General features: G+C 43.6%; 1 protein-coding gene across 1 annotated transcript in view; it reads left to right on the top strand.

The window, feature by feature from the left end:
* The window catches only part of Pdzrn3 (PDZ domain containing ring finger 3), a 229,312-nt gene that overhangs the window by 15,953 nt on the left and 193,848 nt on the right, over positions 1-19,511 (top strand). The window contains exon 3 of the mRNA XM_052174441.1: positions 6,889-6,996. Within this exon, the coding sequence (XP_052030401.1) occupies positions 6,889-6,996 (108 nt within the window). The remainder of the gene's footprint in view (positions 1-6,888; positions 6,997-19,511) is intronic.

Below are 19,511 nucleotides of genomic sequence, written 5' to 3'. Positions count from 1 at the left end.
GAAGATGGCCTGTTGAATCCGGCAGTAGGAGAAGGTGCCAGCTCTGCAGAGATGGGGAATACTCCACCCACCCTCCTGGAGCTCACATTCTCATGGAGAGACTGATGGAGTAAGAGAGGACCATGGCACTAGAGATGCTCTGAAGGAGAAGGCATCTTAGAGAAGGACCACTGAACTGAGTTCTGAAAACAGGACTCTGCTCAATTGAAGGAATGTGTAGGTTTAGAGACAGGCTCTTGATGTGAATCCACCCTGGCCCAGAACACGTGACCTTCTTGCCTCAGCCTCCTGAGTGTTGGTTTTCTATATATGCACACACACACACACACACACACACACACACACACATTTTTGAAAGTATTTGAAGATCACTGAGATAGAAAACAGTGGACTTGGCAGTGCTTGCAAGACCTAGGGGTCCCCTGGGGCAGGGGTAGGATTTGGGGCAGCTAGACATAATCAAATGGTTTGAGTTGAGGGTTGTGCAGCGACATGATCAAAACGGGATGCAGTCAGTGCTGGGTCTGGACTCTGAAATAGTGTGGGCAGTGACTTGCTGCGCTGTGTTTTCACTCAAGGGGAGTGACGGGAGATTTATGGTGGAATTTCTGTAGCTTTTAGCCAAAACCACAGTTTCGAAAACAAAGTTTTGTTTTTAAAAACTGACAGCTTTGTCAGAAACGATATGTAGTAGATAAAATGATGAACGTCATCTGTCTGAGACAACATTTTAAATGCTGGGTGGGGGCAGCAGCCCTGCCCACTTTATTAAACCAGAGGAATGAGCTCACAGAGTCCCATCAGCTTTGTGGAAATCTTACCAAACTGGAGAAACCGTGTGAGGCTGGAGCTTTTTCTGAATTCCCCTCTTGTAGTTGATGGTGATGCCAGGCTGGGCGCCTCTGCATTATTCTGATCTAGTCTCTTGAAGCCCCAGCCTTGGGAAGGAGGAGGAAGACAGGCAGGCCTCAGTCTGTAAGTATTTGACCTCAGCTAACAACAAAGAGGGGCTTGGGTCTGTGCCAGCTTATAAAAAGGCATATTTGTAGTGGGGGTGGGGAGGGGTATCGCTCAGTGCTAGAGCCCTCCACCAGCAAGTACAGCACCCTAAAGGAAAAACAAACAAACAAACAAGCACACCGAGGAGAAAGCATGTAAGCTTCTTAGCCCAGAAAATACATGGGCTTCCCTTTGATCGCTTTGGTGATAGTTCTCCCTCCTCTGCCATCTCTGTTGTCAGATTTAAACAACCTCTGGAAACCACGATCCACTCCACTTACTAGATGTTTCAGGAACGTCTACAGCAGACAGACCCTGAACTAGGAAGACCTTGTCTCTGCCCTAGGTGGAACCACATCAAAGCCCAGTGTTTGTAAAACCTTGGTGTGGAGAGGCACTTGTATGGGTGGTGATTGCTGAGAAACCCATTATGCTGCTTCCAGGAGGCTGTTTGGCAGCCACACCCCAGGAGGGGTGAAGAAGGGCTTTTCTCCTCCCTCAGAAGATGATTTTTGCTTTTCAAAGTATGTGCGTGTGTGCCCACTTCTTTTACTTTTAAAAAATAGGTTTTAATACAAGCCCAACCTGATTTTGTAGCCTTTTAAAACATTCTCTATTGATTTGGTCCTGAGCTAACAATCTGTGTGGGGACGGAGTAGATGGCTTAGAGGGTAAAGTGCTTGTTGTACACACATGAGGAATGGAGTTCAGTCTGTAGCATCCACATAAAGCCAGAGGTTGTAGCCCTGCCGCTGGAGGGTGGGCAGAGGCAGGAGGATTCCAGGTACTATCTGCCTAGGCTAGTTGAGCTAGCTTAGCTCAAATGTCATGCTCAGCTTCAGTAAGAGACTTGCTCTCAAGAAACAAATGAGGTTTGGAGCTGCTGGCGACTTAGCCCCGTGGGCAAAGGTGTTTGCACTGAGGCTGATGACCCGATTTTGGTCTCTAGGACCCACCTGAAAAAGAAACCTGATATGTGTATACACACACACACACACATATGTATACACACACACACACACACACACACACACACACACACGCACACACATACCTACACACACACACACACATGTATATACACACACACACACACACACACGCACACACACGCACACACATACCTACACACACACACATACATACACACACACACACACGCGCGCACACACACTCACACATACTTACACATACATACATACACACACACACACACACACGCACACACACATACATACACACACACATGCATACACACACACACACACACGCACACACATGCATACACACATACACACACACACACACGCACACACATACACACACATACATACACACACACACACACACACACAGACACACACACACACGGGGGTGGCTTGAGCCCTCATTACATGCAGCTGCACACAAATATAAACCATTACATTCTGAACAGCAGAAACCAGAAGGAAATTCAGTTTTACATTGATGGGTTTCATGTAGTGTTGATTACAAGTTTTCTGATTTAGCAGAAAAAGCATATCAAAATCTAAAATGTATTCTGCACTTCACTGGAGCAGGAGGGGCTGGCAGGTCTCCGAGTAGACAGGAAAAAAACTGAGCTGAATTCCAGGAACAGGCACATGTCTTTAGTCCCAGCACTCAGAGGCAGAGGAAGCAAGATCTCTGAGTTTGGGGCCAGCCTGGTCTACAGAATGAGAACCAGAGCTAAGCAGCCAGACATACACATCATCAGGTCTGGAAGTTGAAAGGAGTATAAATGGCGAGTGTCTTTTCCCAAGGAAATCCTATGAGATGCTTGGTTGGACAGTGAAATAGCCTAGTCCAGGGCCACTGACATCAGGAGTACCATTGCACAAGTCTCTGTCTGATGCCATCAGCCAAACCCCATCACTTATTTATCAGTTCTCATGTTCCTGAAGAAGCAGTAGCCAGTCAGGTGTATTCTGTCATTTAAGCCTGGGGCAAGTGTATTTTATATCTGGATACTCCTGGAACGAAAGCAACCCTTCTTGTTTTTCTTTGACTCAAGATAATAAAACAAGTCCTATGGTACATTAGTTCACCTTGATTAATAAATCAGACTTAGAGTATGTTAGAAGAGGAGCCAGACAAAGACAGAGGACAGATACCCAAGGGGAAAATATGGCTGTCAGGAATGGATTTCAGCTGGTTTCTTGCATTTTTGTGCTTTCTGTGTGCATGTATACATGTGTGTGTGTGTGTGTGTGTGTGTGTGTGTGTGTGTGTGTGTGTGCTCACATATGTACACCTGGGCATTATAGCCAGATGGCCACTCCAACTGTTCCTCAAGCACTAGCCACATGGTTTTTATTAACTTCAAAAGGATAGATTGTATTGTCCGTAACTTATACATTAATAACTAGCTACTTAATCACTTTTCTTATTCTTTGTGCAGGTAGCTTGTTTATTTGTTTGTTTGTTTTGTTGTTTTTCCTCGTTTTGTTTTGAGACAGGGTCTGTCTGTGTAACCCTCTCTGTCCGGGAACTCTATGTAGACAGGCTAACCTCAAATACCAAGATCCCCCTGCCTCGACCTTCCAAGGGCTGAGATTAAAGGCATGTGCCACCACCCCCAGTGTCACTTCTTTAAACAGTCTGTTCTACTTAATGTTTTAGAAGTATAAGCACTAGTAACAAAGTATCTAATTATATACTCACAGGTAATTTAAAAGCTATGAACTTCCCTGTCATCATTGTGTAGAGGACTTGCTAGTCTCTGTATCTGTATAGATCTGATTTAGTATTTGTGTTGCTGAAGAGAACTTCACATTGTTTCTGTTGAGACAGGGTGTCACTGGCCTGGGGCTCACCAACTAGACTAGGCTATCTGGCCAGCGAGCCCCAGGGATCTACTTGTCTCTACCTTACAGCACAGGGATTGCAATCTAGTACTGCCATGCCTTGATTGCTTGCACTAGTGTGTTCATGTGTGTGTGTGTCTGTCTGTCTGTCTGTCTGTGTGTATGTATGATTGTGCCTGTGTACTCTCAGAAGTTCTGGGGTATTGAACTCAAGATCTCATACTTGTAAGGCAAATGTTTTACTAGCTGACCCTTTACCACAGCCTCCTCTTTGTATTTTCTGCTTCCAGGCCTCACCCTTTACTACTGTTTTATACCGAATTCTGGTGTTGGGTGTTGCTTGTTCCTCTTAGATTTTTGCTTGAACTTCCTTGCATCCCTTTATGATAGTTATTTAGGCACAGTATAGTGTTTTGCAAAGCAAACCAAAGCTCATCCTGCATCTCTTCTCTGTCCATGAAATGCAAAATGGCTGAACCCAGACATGTTATTTTCCTTTTATGAGATGTATCAGCATGTCCTCTACGGGAAGTGCAATTTGCTTTTAAGTCTTGCTGTCCAGTGAGACTCTTCGGTTACTTTAATCGGAATGTCGTGTAGACTGAGATGTTGAACCCCGTTTGTGAGCTTTCTCACTGGAAAGAAAGTATTGTCTTTGAAGATCCTCTAGGAAACGGAAGACATGCTACGCTTTAGCTCTGTGCCTTTCATGTCATTTAGCTTTTCTAAATTCAGGCTTTCCTCCTGTGGGGTAGATGACACTAGTCCTTACTTCTGTGGCTGTTGTGACGATTGAGTAAGCACGTGACTGCTACCTCTCAAGTCCTCTGGAAACAGAAACCCTCGTACTGCTAAGAGGAAAGGATGCTTGTAGCTTCTTAGTTAGTGAGGTGAAGGGTTAGTGTGAGCAGAGTGCTGAGATGGTACGTAGTGATGGCTACTGATGAGAGCTAGCCTCATGCAGCACCCATGGCAGTGCTGACCCAACTTCTAAGAAAGCATTGATGGAACTCAGATGGAACTTAGAGACCTACATATGGCGTGGGAATAGACTGTTGATAAATTCTTAATGCTCATGTTAGCCTGGAGTTTTGTTTCTTTGTTCTGGAAAAAAAGAGATCCAAGAATAGATAGATAGGTAGGTAGGTAGGTAGATAGATAGATAGATAGATAGATAGATAGATAGATAGATAGATAGATAGATAGATAGACAGGTAGATAGATAGATAGATAGATAGATAGATAGATAGATAGATACATAGATACATAGATAGATACATAGATAGATACATAGATAGATACATAGATAGATACATAGATAGATACATAGATACATAGATACATAGATAGATACATAGACAGACAGATAGACAGATGATAGACACAGAAACAGAGATGGCAAGTAAGAGTCAAGGAGGGAATGGGAAGGAGAGAGGGAGGGAGGGAGAGGGAAAGAGAGAGAAAGAGAGAGAGAGAGAGAGAGAGAGAGAGAGAGAGAGAGAGAGAGAGAGAGAGAGAGAGAGAGAGAGAGACACGGGAGAGAAGAGGCTGTAGAATGTATCTTCTCAACCTTAGTTGTCATTCTTTAGAATAGTTCTCCTACCCCCTCTCTTTTCTTTCTCTCCCTCTCTTCTCCTCTCTATTTTCCTTTATTCCCCTGTTCTCCATCTCTCTTCTTCGTTTGAAGATGGAAATGTTATATTTTCATAGTTATTTTTGGCCATGGTATTTTTATATACTTATAGGGAGAGCACTATTAAAATATGTCTTCTTGTGTTTAATATGGAGTGGTTTGGAGTTCTGTGGGTATTCTCTGCCTCCTTTTCAAGTCATTTTGTTTTACTGGCCTTTTGGGAAGATCAATTATATTATCAGATGTTTTTGTTTGGAAACAGCACATGCATGTGCCATGTAATTATTTAAAAACCCATCTGTTAATCACTAGAACTTTCTAAACACTTGGAGAAGACTTGTCTTAGTGCTGTGTAGACAGAAGTTTGTGGGCGAGCTGGGGTGCGATGGGTGAATGAGCAGGTGGACCCTTTTCTAATTAGGGGAAGCAGGGACTTGGAGAAATTAGCTGACCTATTTGTCTTTATTTGTAAATATCCCTTTTCATAATTAGATTATTACCTAGTGACCCCTGTACCGATTCTCTGTGTAGGTAACAAGTGGAGGAAGTGTCTAGTGAAATCTCAGGCTGGTCTCTGTAGGGCCATTCAGCAGTGTTTGTCCCTTACTCAAATTTGACCCAGTCCTTTAAATTGCTAAGGATTCCACCTTTGGTATCTGTGAGCAAAGGTGTTTCAAAATGACATTATCACGCCCCCTTGACGAATGGCAAGAGGGTCGGTTGGACTCTGCCCACACTTCCTAAGTTGCTGTTCCATTCAGTCTCGGGAAATGGGGCAGTGTGGGAAGTGTGGCTTAGCTGCACCTATAGCAGGAAAGAAGAGAGGATGGGAGAGAAGGAGGAAGGGAGGGAGGGAGGGAGGGAGGAAAAGAGGGAGGGAGGGAGAGAGGGAGGGAGGGAGGGAGGGAGGGAGGGGAGAAAAGAAAAGGCAGGAATCAAAGGCTGGAGGGAGGAGGAGAAGGATGGAAAGTGGAGAGAGCAGAGAGAAAGGAGAGGTGCTGGGATGGGAAGTGGGGAGGAAGGGGAAAGGGAAATAAATGGAAGGGAAAAGAAAAACCGCCCGGCCGGGTGTGAGAGTGGGCTGGGTGCGATCCTGCTCCAGTGCTGAGGAAGGTGGTGCGTTCAGATATTTTGGACAGCGTGCATACACATGCTGAAATAGACATCTCACCGAGCAGAGAGGAGGGCTGCTCAAGGATAGCGCGCCCCTCCTGTGCTCTAAGTTTGGCTCCAGTTTGGAATATTTTTACAATGTATATGAGCCAGTTTCAGTTTAAAACAGAAATTAAAGGACACACACAGCATCCCCTCCCCCGCTGAACGCCGCTTTTGACAAGCTAAGGTTGCAGAGTGCAAAGTTTTGGGTTTTTTTTCCCCATGCTAACTTCCATGCCTAGCATTCATGCCTGTTTTTTTTTTTTAAACCCAAAGGACAATCAAGATGGATCCTCCAGTGAAGGAATCTTTGTATCCAAAATAGTTGACAGCGGGCCTGCAGCCAAGGAAGGAGGCCTGCAAATTCATGACAGGATTATTGAGGTATGTGAACACTGGCTGGTGTCTAAATAGGCTGCCTGCCATCCATCCACCTTTGCCTGGCTCGCAGGGGGATATTTAGGGGGCCGGGGTTAGGGGCGCCTCGTGTGGGGATGGGGGGGCAGCAGTATACTTTGAGGGTGGTGTGTAACGGGATCGGTGTTGATTGCCTTGGTGTGAAGCTGTTGTTCAGCAAGGAGAGACTGGGTTGGGGAGGGGGTTGGGTGGCATGTTCACAGTTTGGCTCATCTAATGGAGACCTGCATCTGTTCGCTATGCCTTGTTTCCAGCTCTGTGCAAAACAACCATCCGAGGGTTTGTACTCTAGTTAGAAACAGCCGATCAGGCCCCTGTTGGGCAAATTGGGACTCAAATTGTCAGTGTGTCAGCCTCAGAAAGGGTCGCTCTCCTTTCCTCAGTGCTCACAGCACAGCAGCAAAGCTTCTACAGAGGCAGTGTGTGTGCCTTTTCATGCTCACCTCCTGGCTGTTTGCCTGAGGTCCATTGTACGAGGTGATTGCCTGGAGCATGCAGGTCAAAGTGGACAGTAGAATCCTCTCACGTCAGCACGCGTGGACTCGCTTTTCAGTTACTGTGTAGCAGGTTTGTGGACTGACACTGATGGATCCCTCATAAGCACCAGACAGCGCTGCTTCCGGTATTCAAGTGACAGATTAGGATACAGATCAGAAGCTGATGGCTTCTCGCCTCCTTGTATGGGTTCTTGTTGCAAAGTTTGAAAGACCAAACTCCCTTTGGTTGCTGTTTTGGAGCATTCTATTTAACGAGTATTTCTGGGAACTAAATTGTTTCATCCCCTTCTAGAGAAAGAGTAACTGTGAGGTTCCAGGTGACCTGCTCAATGGCAGAGGAAGGGCATCCATGACCATTGCCAGTCACTGAACAGAAAGCTAGAAAAAATGTCACACTACCTGAGCAGTCTGCTGTCCCAGACATCTGTGTTCAGCATATGTATCTCCTGGGTGTTTTTATGTTAAGCTATAAGTGAAGTTTATGTTACTCTCGGGCATCTTCTTGGGGGCACAAAGTGTCAAGAAGATAGAGAACAGAATTTTCAATGTTTCAGTTTTATGTGAACCAATTGAATAGTGTACAGTGTAGTTTTTCTTAGGTTAATTGTATGTCCTCTTTGGAATACAGAGTTAAATCTTCCTGGGTAAACAAAGTACCTGAGTTAAGGCTGGGAATAAGAGCCACGGTTACTTATGTGTTAACAGATACTTGCTTTTGACTTAAGGATGCTATTAATATTGTTACATTGCCTTTGACCTTCAAACAAGATCTGAACTTGGAGTTAAACCTTATGCTTTGGACTTTCCAGCCTAGATTAATAGATTTTCTCTAACAGCCTATTGCTTGGTCAGCAGCCCCTTTCCTGAGAGCTCAGATGCATTCACCATAGTTTTTGAAAGCAAATACATTTTCTGAGACTATTGTTCAAAAAGATAAGTGCAGCCTGTGTTGCCAAGGCATCGGCCAGACAGCCAGTTTCTCCAAGTCATGGAATTTCATCGCTCTTAAGTTTTGCAAATGAGAAATCTCCAGCTGGGCAGGATTTTCTCTTGGCAGACGATGATCTGTGTTTGAAATGTTCGGTACGGTTTCTGGTAAGTCACACTCCCCCTTTGGACAGTATGTAAAATATTAATCACGCCCCACTGTTGAGACAGAAAGGGAGCTCCCAATAGAGAGTCGCTACATGCATCATCACAACCGGCAAAGCGCGCTCTTCTCCATTGGGTACTGATCTCTTCTGACATGATACAGTGATTCTCATGACTTCATATAGGCTCTCTGGTTCAGCTCATCTGTGTTGGGGTTTATTAACAGGAGGCACAAAGCCGGCTCTGTGTGTGTGTGTGTGTGTGTGTGTGTGTGTGTGTGTGTTTCATCATGGGAAGAGTTAGGCTTCCTGTTTTCCTACCCCAAATCTCCCCATTTCCAAGGCAGTGAGCAAGCTTAGCAGAGGCCCGGTGTGGGAACTTTAGTTCTTTCAAGAGGCTGCTGATAGTAAATCCAGAGAGAGATGTAACCTCATCCATTCTGCAGGGCGAGACTGTACCCTATGAGTGGCTGCATGAGCATCTGGGTGCATCAGCTTTAGGAGATGTGGTGATGCTGTCAGAAGCCATGCCTTCTTGTAGATGCAGTGTGCTGTGCCAGCTGCAGGCTCTCAGGGCATTGCTTGTTGTTACTGAGAGAACTGCCTGCCATCGTTGAAGCAACCTATTGTGGTGTTGAATGGGTTACAGTCCTTGGCTCAGGAATGGAGCTGTCAGCATCCCTTTCTTCCCAGGCTGCCTGAGTGACAGTCTCAGATGGGCACTGTGCTGCCAAGGCCCGGTGAGGAAGCAGGAGCTGGGACTGTTGGGCCCCTTGCATGAAGTGCCCTCCTAGCTTATGTGGCAGGAGCATTTGCTATGTGCTAGCACTGTGTGTCCTGTGTTGGCCTGGGTCTGTGTGTATAGATTGCCTCCTCCACATCTGCCTCAGAGACACAGCAAGCTCTCCATGGTCAGTGTTCTGATCCTTACTTTGTCCTTCCTGCCCCTCTACCTCCAAACCTTCTGGGCCTTCTCCTGCTCCTGACTCTTCCTTGAACTCTATATAAGCTTGTTCTTCTTAAGAGGCTAAAGTACATTTCTCTATCTATCTTATAGCCCTCTCACGAAACCCTAACTTTACCAATGGCTTCTGATTTCTGCATCTGAGAAGTTTTTGGTTTTGTTTGTCTTGAGTTGTCTGATAAAGTCAGTATAACACTTTCATACCTTAAAACCCCCAAGGTTCTCAAAGGAGCGGTGCTCTTATTGCGAACATTAGAAGAATCGTCATAGCATCCAAAGCTATGAACTGACGGGAGCAGGATCCTCACAAACAGAACGCAGCTCTGTGATCCGGAGTTTAGACTTAAGCAGATCCTACCCAAGTCTGATGTAATGATAGGAAAGAGCAAAAGTTGAAAAAAAACATGTAAAAGCAATATCAGCCTAAAAAAATCATCGGGGCTGTGCCAGGCAGGGAACAAGCCATCTTTCTGTAGTCCAGCCAACACAACACTGAGCCACTGCTCTGTTGCTCCAGTTCCTTATCATGTAGTGTGCTTGGCAAGCTCTCTGAACACCTCCTTTGGCTGAATGTCCATGGGGGAAAAAAATTCAGAAAGCCTAAGGACAGAGAGCCTGGCAAGCTCACTTCAAAACTAGTACTGCTCTCTCCTCCTCCCTCTCCCCTCCCTTTCCCCTCCCCTCCCCATCCCCTCCCCTTCCCATCTCCCTCTTTAGCATATATGTGTATCTGTCTCTCATATATAGATATCTATATCTATACATGTGTATAGATATATAGATAGATAATGAGTTAAATCCTGAAGCTTTGTGAATCGGAGGACTGAGCTCAGTCTTCTTTTGGTTAGGACTTGTATCAGATGGCGATAAAAGCCTAGAGCAGTTGTGTGGTTGAAATGGCTTTTTGTTCAAGCCGGCAAATGTGATTATGTGGGTGTAGAGAAAGAGCCATCGCACCCTCCGTTCCCAGAATTCCTAAACACACACGTGGCTCAAAAGCTCTCTGACTTGGAGACCTGAAAGCAGCCAGGATCTGTGTGGAGCTCAGGGGGGGTTGACATGAGCCACTCTTCCTCTGCCTTTGTTTGACTGTGCTGTCTTTGCTAGCCAGGTTTCCTAGAAAGCCAAGCAGGGTCTTCCCTCCCAGCCAGGCTGCTTAGTTTGCAGCCCAGGGATCACCAGTGTGTATTTTTATAGGGAAGATAATGTTCTGAGACCAATGCAAGTGGCAGGATGATGTATGAATCAACATGGTGGAGTGTCCTTTTTCTTTTTTCTTTTTTCTTTTCTTTAAAGACCGGAGAACTCTCTTCCTTTTGATTTGCTTTCCTTTTATTCATGTAACTTCAGGCTCACAGGCACACGTCTGTGCATTCTTTGCGTAGATAGTAACGTCTCCATTTACTTCAGCCTTTGCTGGCTCCACTTGTTTGTCTGCTTATGAGGGTACAGTGTGCCTCCTTCATGCAGTAGACAGAACATCAGGCTCATAAGAATGTCAGTATTTTTTAATTCATTTCTGTGTCTGTGAGTATGTTCTGCATACATGCACATGTGTGGATGTCAGAGAACAGCTTGCAGGAGGGAGGGAGGTGGTTTTCTCTCCTTCTTCCATGCAGGGTTTCTTGGGGACTGAACTCAGGTTGCTGGCCTTGGCAGCAAGCACCTTTCCCTGCTGAGCCCTCTCACAGCCCGCCTTTTTTTTTTTTCATTTTGAGAATTAAATTCTTACATAAATACAAAATGGTTATCTAAACCTGGGAGTTAACAGTGACCCAGAACTGTCACCTGCAGAATTGATTCACATTTTCTTACTACTCCCCATACTACTATTCTTTTATAGTGAAAGAAAATCCCCTGTGGTATGAGTTACTTTTCTTATTGTGACAAAATAAAGGACAAAAGAAGTGGAAGATGAGGTCTGTTTTGGCTTAGCTTGTGAGGGTGCAGTCCATCACAGTGAGGAAGGCATGATGACAGGTCACACTGCACCCAGTCAGCAAGTGGAGAGGTGGAGGCCATGCCCAGCTCAGTTTCTTCCTTTAATTTAGTCAGGACCCTAGTCAATGAAACCATGCCACCTACTATAGGGTGGGTCTTCCCACCTTAGTTAATTTTCTCTGGAAATGTCTAGTTGACAGAATTAACCGTCACACCTGCCACTGATTTCATTCCTATTTCATATTTCTTGAGTTTCCTTGACCTAAGAATAATTCTTTAATTTTGTCTTCCATACCAAAATATTTTCTTGCATCTTTTGGAGGGAGGTGAGAATGCTTCAAGTCTACTCTTTCTGATTAAACTTTGCTTTGTTTTGTGTTTTTAAATGTATTCTGATTAGGGGTTTCCCTCCTCCAACTCTTCCTAGACTCTCTCCACCCACCTACATCTTCATCCTTTGTTCTGCCTCATTAGAAAACAGACAGACATCTAAAGAGAAAAAAAAAAGAAGAAAAAAGACAGCCAGAAAGAGGAAAAAGTAAAAAGATAAAAGCAAACAAACTTGAATAGAACAAAACAAAGCCAAAGAAAAAGCACAAGTAATATATAGACACACACGCACATAAACACACACACACACACTCCAATTCACTTCCCACATTATGTCCTTTTGTTTTGGTTTGGGGCCCACTGGGCCGCCCATTGTGGCTGTGGCTTGGGGACTATCTGTCAGGTCCTGGTGGACTCCTCAGTCTAACATGAAACTTTTTCCAGTGCCCTCTTTTGATTTCCTTTTGTAATAGGCTATGATTGAGTTGCTGAGGCTGGTCTTGAACTTGCAGTCTTACTGCCTTAGCTTCCCAGATAGCTAGGATTATAAGAATATAGCACCAAGTTCAGCTGATGGGAGTTTTCATTGCTTCCAGTCATCCTTAGTTGACAGAGTCTCTGAAAAACTGTCTCTGTGCATGTACACACACACACACACACACACACACACACACACACACACACACACCAGCTATTCACTCTGTTCTCCTTCAGCATTCATCCAGATGCATGCCTGGAAAACCATGCTGACGTCAGTAAGTCTAATCTTAGCCCAAGTCCATGTGTTTGGCTTTATTCATCTTCTGTATAGATTTCCAGTTCTGGGGTGAGAACTTTTGGAAATGGTGAGCAGTGCACTTTTTCCTTTGAATTAAATCATTCACATTTGTTTAGACGTTGCCAGTGATCAAAACTTACTGAAGAAAAAAATAATCTTTAAAATGTTTCTATTTAGGGCTTGGTTTGATTTTACAGAAAAAAACGATTTCTATGAGCCAAAGAACACTTGGTTATATTATTCATTTCAGAAGTGAGAAAACTATATATTCCTTATGCAAGAACAGATAGCAAGTATTATGGGCTAAACCGACACAAACATAGACAATCTGGTTTTGTATAATGTCAAAAATAAAGCCACGGGTTCACACTGTGCAGCTCACAGTGACTGGTTCCCTCTGAGCACATTCAACAAGAGAACACGAAACAAGAAAATTCAGTGAGTTAAGTCATTTTAATGAGGAAAGACTTGGGGCAGGAGAGATATCTCCTTCTGTAAAGTATTCACTGTGCTGTGCTAACAGGAGGGCCTATGTCCATTTCTTAGAAACCACCAAAAAAGCTAGACATAGATGGACACATACAAATATAATACTCAGGAGTGGAGACAGGAGGATTCTTGGAGCTCACTCAGCAGTTAGTCTTGTTTAATTTCTAAATAGCAAGCAAGTGGGAGATCCTGCTTCAAAACACAAAGTAGACAACTCTGAGAAAGAATAGTACCTGGGGTCATTCTCTGGCCACCACACATATGCATGTGTTCTCTGCACACAAACATTTACCTGCATGTAAACTATCTGAGTATGGTGGCCCCTGCTGTAAATCCTCAGCTCAGGGGGCTAAAGAAGGCAGACTCTGAGTTGAAGGACAACTTGGGGTACAGAGCAAGATCCCATGTGCAAACAAACAAAATGAACAGAACTTAACTTGTACAACTTGGAAACGTTAATCCCCTTGTTTTCTGTCTTAGTTAGGGTTTTATTGCTGTGGGCAGACACCATGACCATGACAATTCTCATAAAGGGAAGTATTTAATTGGGGTTGGCTTACAATTCTCAGGTTTAGTCCATTATTGTCATGGTTGGAAACATAGTGGCATGCAGGCAGACATGGCGCTGGAGAAGGAGCTGAGAGTTCCACATCCTGATCAGTAGGCAGCAAAGGAGACCACCACACTAGGCCTAGCATAAGCACATGAAACCTCAACACCCAGCTACACAATGACACACTTCCTCCAACAAGCCCACACCTCGTAATAGTGCTACTTCTTATGGGCCAAACATTCAAACAAATGAAACGTGGGGTAGGGGGGTGAGAGGGAGGGGGGCAGGGCATTCCTATTCAAACCACCACATTATCCATGTATTCTATTTTGATGAAAGATATGTGATGTAGCCCAACCTATGCTCAGAAAATTCACTGCCAGCTGCAGAGCAGGTGGGGTCTAGGGACCAGCCATTAGTAATATTCCAGCTGTTTCCAGAGGTCAACTTTGGCACTGCATCTCCTACACTAACTTCTGTTGGCAGACAGTGACATCTCCCAGGTGACCATTCAGCAATGTCTGCCATGGGTGTGAAGAAGAGGAAGATGGGTAAAGCTTTGGTCGTACTTTCTGTCTCTCCAGAGGCGCACTTAAATTATGCTTTGGAACCTTTGCATGGCCATTCGTACGTAAGTGATGATTTGCTCTTCCTTGTCATATGTACTCAACAGTTTGATGTTCAGATCTAAAATAAAGAAGCACCAGCAAAGCACCTCTACCCAATGATTTTGAGCCTCTACCCAGCGATTCTCTCTGTAGTCTTTCGATCTTTAACGCTGAGCCTCAATGTCTTTTGTCTCGAGAATGGGACACATATTTACCACCCATTGTGCCGCCTGAACTGGTCAAGGAGATGGTGCAAGACAAAAGATTCTTGCTACCATAACAAGCGGGGGTAATTATTTCAGATTCATATTTTAGTATACATTATAAGAATTTATACCTAAGCTAAATATATAACTTAACTAAAACATGCCTTGGTCTGTTTTCTTCTGTGTGTTTAAGTAAGAACATGGTGCTGCTATTAGACTATGGGAGAAAGCCCTGTGCTGTTTTAGAGATATACATTTTCCAGGATAAGCCTGTGACCAGTCAGAAGTAAACACTCCCTCTGTATTCTTCCCTTGCCCTTTAGAGAGACAGATCACGTGGTACTCTTTCTGGGGATACATGGAACTCTTTGTGCCGTGTCTCTATTCTTTAGTATTTATTACTCTTGTTATTATTTTCTTACTATTTTGCGTACCAAACTAGAGTTTCAGATAAATGTCTTTGTAGCATACAGCATGTCATGCCAGTCATATAAACACACATAAAAGGTGAAAAAAAAGGCTCATGTGGTCTGACAAAGTCTTGGCAAAGGCGAAACAGTCCGAGTTAATAAACAGCTTTTGGTTAATACAGGTATTTTGTAGGGGGATCATAGGAAACTTGAAATACTTGAAACTCTATTTTGTGATGCTAAATTCTCTGAAGTCTTCCTGTTTATGTAATACAGAGAACAGTGAAAGTGAAGAAGAGAGCACTTGGCTGCATTGTAACAGGATTGGATTTGGAATCACCTGGGAGACTCAGTGTAGCTATTTGAGCTTCCAAAGAGGTTTAACTAAGAGAGGTTGTACCCTGAATATAGGTGACACTGGCTCATAAGATGGATCGAGGGACTAAATAGAAGGGGGGAAGGGAGAAGGCTGGCTATGTGCTGGCACCCCTCCTTGCCTTCTTTCTGATCTTCTAAGATGTGAAGAGCTCCAACCACACGCTCCCCCTGCTGCGAATCCCACTACAGTGACCTCCTACCTCTCAAACTATGGGCCTAGATGAGTTCTCCTCATAACCTATTTCTGTTGAGAGTTTAGTTACTTTGAAGAGAAAACTCGTACAACCAGCATATACAGAACCTTCGAAAACAACAGTTGCAGGTTTGCCTATCAAAGCTCTTAATACATGCATTGCATGTGGAGATGGATGGGCGCCCATCTCAGAGCGCTCTGCAGTCTTGGTGTCCTGTTGGCTGCCTCTCTCCCACCCTGTGACGGTTAATCAGTTTGCTTCATGTAGGCAAGTTGTGCTTCCCTGCGAGTTCCGACCCCGTCTCCCATACTCACCTTAAGATTTAACTAGATCCCAAGGCATATTTAAAACTAAGAATAAATTAGAAGTGCGTAGTATCCTATTAAATTTCTCAAGTGAATATCGGGTCCAAAAGTTAAGTCTTAGATAATTTCCTAAGGACAACAAAACAGTAGAACAAACCCTTGGTGACAATACAGATAAAATATTTAGGTGACTTTGATATTTAGTCACCTTCTCCATATAAGGTAGCTATGAATTTATCTTAAAGTATGGGGGCTTTAAAAAGCAGTAAACCACATGCTTTATTAAAAAGTTGAGCCTTTAAATTCATTACTGCTTTTTAAATGTATTTCAGTATTTTTATGTGAATATGCAATTCTGAAGGTTGGAGGACAACTTTGAATAGTCATTTCTCTCTTTCTACCTTGTGGGTCACAGGAATTGAAATATTAGGGTCATCAGGCTTGGCAGCAAGTGCCTTTTTTCCTGCTGAATTAAGTTTTAGTGTTATTTTTGTGTATGGTGCTATGAGAGAAAAAAGAGCTACAGACTTTGGTGTTAGATTTGCATAGAATGATCAGATTTAAAATTTAGAGAAAGCGCTAGGGGGATTCCCTTCAACCCAGTAGGTAGATGTGGTTTTGAAAGCTGAAGCTAAACAGAGTGTGGCTAGGGCAGGATTGTCTGACATGGGTACTATGGAGGTAATGTTGACCATCAGAGCTGTCCATGGGAATTACAATAAGGAAGACTTAGAACAGAGTAGCACCTACCAATACTGAGCTGAAATGATTTCACTTTTCCTGGGCACCCACCCCAGGGTGGCAGCAAACAACATCACATCATGGTTCCTCTAATGAGTCCCATGAGCTGTACAGGGATAGGCTGATGGGACAGGCAGTCCACCATGTTGAGTGCTACCCTGCTCAATGAAGACCTCTGACTTTGACCCTTCTTTGGCTGTTTTGATAGTGAATGAACTTTTTGAGGGCCAGTCCACCCTTTTCTTCCATTTTAACTTGTTTTACATTTTTTGTTTAAAATCAGTGACCCCTCTGAATCTGGATTGCATAACAGCTCTCACTTCTTTGGGCCATATAAATAATGATAATTGATCGATCAAAAGTAATTCTTAATTTGCTTTTTAGTGTGAACAACATGGCCATACTCCATGCTGCTTTTCTGGCTTTTTCAATTGTCTTAGTTTCCATCTGCCTTACTTCCTGTCTCTTGCTTGTATTAGAGGATCCTTTGACAGCTCTAAGGAATTACGAGAGGCAAGAGTTTGAGGGCCTTGGATTTCATAACCACTCTTTCTCCCATTGAAAGAAAAAAATCCCAATCTTAGGGGGGAAATGCTAAGTATATCTTCTGATTTGCTATTCGAGGAACTTGGGTGAGTCAACTTGAGTTAGTATGTTCACTAACCAGGAAAGGGGACCGCTGTTCTCATTCTGAAACAGTTTCTGCTTGGAAGTGTATGTCTGCAAACATGTGGATTTCTGAACTCATTAGCCCAATCTATCCAACCTGCATTCTCTCAAAATGTTACCAAACCATAGAAAGATACACCACGATTCATTGTTTTATCTGGTTGGGACTCATGAAACTACCATGAATTATGTGTTATTGGGATAAGAGCAGAAACTCCTTTGTTCCTTTGTGGGCTTAGTGTGGAGTCCTGCCACATGAGAGGTAGGCCTGGATGCATGGAGTCTCAGCTTTGGGATGTCTCCTGGTGAGTCCTCTCACAGGTTTCAGTTTATGTGCATAGAGGAGGACAGGTGTCCTCGGAGTCATTTGAAGATTGTGTAGTGGATAATGAAGAACCATAGACTCAGGAGGAAATGAGTTTCAGAGTAGAATTCTACTACTTGCTGTCTTTATAGACTGTACTAGCTTCTGCGATCTTTTCTGAACTGCATTTTCTTAAAAATATGAACAACTTTACTTATCCCTATAACTGCTTTAAGAAAGAAAATACTACATGTGTCCAAAGACTGTCATTTGGGCCCCAGAATAAATGCTGGCCAGGTTTTTTTCCTGTAGGTTTTTGAGAAGGGCTGGAGAGGCCTTCCGGCGAGCCAGTGCTTTGATGGTGGCTTCATGGCACCATTTCATAAACCTGAAATTACAGTCGTGGATAGACTGTTTGAATTTGTTTTACATGTCTTGTTTGAAATCAGTGACCCCTCTGAATCTGGATTGCATAAAGGCTGTCACTTCCTTGGGCCATATAAATGACGATAATTGATCAATCAGAAGTAATTCTTAATTTACTTTTTAGTGAGAACAACAGGGTAATTCATCACATATGTGCTGACTTAAGTGTTCTAAAAATAAAAGAAAACAGTTGAGTGTTCGATATCAGCTATTTTTAAAGTGCCAGAGCAGAACAGGCCCTCCCTTTATACATGACTCATGAGCTAGACTAGCCTGCATTGGAATTGGCAAGTCCTGGGTTCTTCTGTGAGATCCTGCTTCAATGAGTACGTTGGAGAGTGATGAGACGGCTCTCGATGGCAGCCGCAGTCCTCCACTTGCATGCACACATCTGCACATACGCATGTGCATGCACATAGGGGAACATGCATATCCTCTTGGCAGTAATACAATTTGCCGATGTGAAAAATGTGAAAAATACGAGAAAAATGGAAACTGGAATACTCACTGGTATGAAGACTTGTTTTGACCAAAAGGCTTTTGGATTGATTGTTTCAACGTTGGTACAGTGGCTTATGGGAGGACTCCAAGGGGGACGTGGGAATGACACATAGGACCTGTCTTTCCCCTGTCTGAAACTCTAGCTGAAATGGGAAATAATGATAGTAAGTCAGTTTGTGGGGACATTCGGATTAGGTTCCTAATTCTTCCTGCCTTCCTTTGAAATATGTGGAGTACTCAGAGTGCCCATAAGAAAGTTTAGTGAGGTAATTCTGCCATGCGATGGGCCCAGATTTGCTTGTGTTTGCCAAGTGAAGAAGACAAAGAGCTGAGTGTAAGAAAGTCTGTTGTATTTGTGTGGAAATCTTGACACCTGTGAGTGGTCCCAATCTCCTCACTATTTTTTTTAAAGATTTATTTATTTATTATATGTAAGTACACTATAGCTGTCTTCAGACACTCCAGAAGAGGAAGTCAGATCTCATTAGGAGATGTTTGTGAGCCACTATGTGGTTGCTGGGATTTGAACTCAGGACCTTTGGAAGAGCAGTCAGTGCTCGTAACCGCTGAGCCATCTCTCCAGCCCTCTCCTCACTATTGAAACAGGTTTTCTGAGAGGTGGGTAAGAGGTGTCCCTCCTTCCATTAAGCAGTAACAACGTAGCTATTGAAACCACTGAGGTAGACAGTGTTTCTAGTCCACTGCCCTTATAGGCTCCTTGGTATCAGCAGAGGTTAATGTTCATTTCTCTTTGAAGCTACAACAGAGAAATAAGATCCACAGAGGAAAGATAAACACAGAAATAAACAAAGCCCTGTAGAATCTGCTAGAGTCACAGAGAAATGTCATCCAGAACTTCTGATCACATTCCAAACCTTACCTTACCTATTTGCCAATGTTCAAATATGGTGTGTTTGGGTAAATATGATTTTTCTTGATTGCTTATAATTTAAAAGTTTATAAAAAAAAAAAGTAGATGGGTCAGGCTGGGACTGGAGATCAGGGACAGAGTTCTTGCCTAGCATGCAGAAGGTCCTAGGTTCAATCCCTAGTACTGGGGGTGGGAGGGTGTGTCTTTATGTGAATATGTAGGTGAA

This window comes from Apodemus sylvaticus, chromosome 2, assembly GCF_947179515.1.
Source record: "Apodemus sylvaticus chromosome 2, mApoSyl1.1, whole genome shotgun sequence".
Lineage (NCBI taxonomy): Eukaryota > Metazoa > Chordata > Mammalia > Rodentia > Muridae > Apodemus > Apodemus sylvaticus.
Note: the sequence above shows the minus strand (reverse complement) of the source record. Positions and strands in the feature narration are given on the sequence as shown.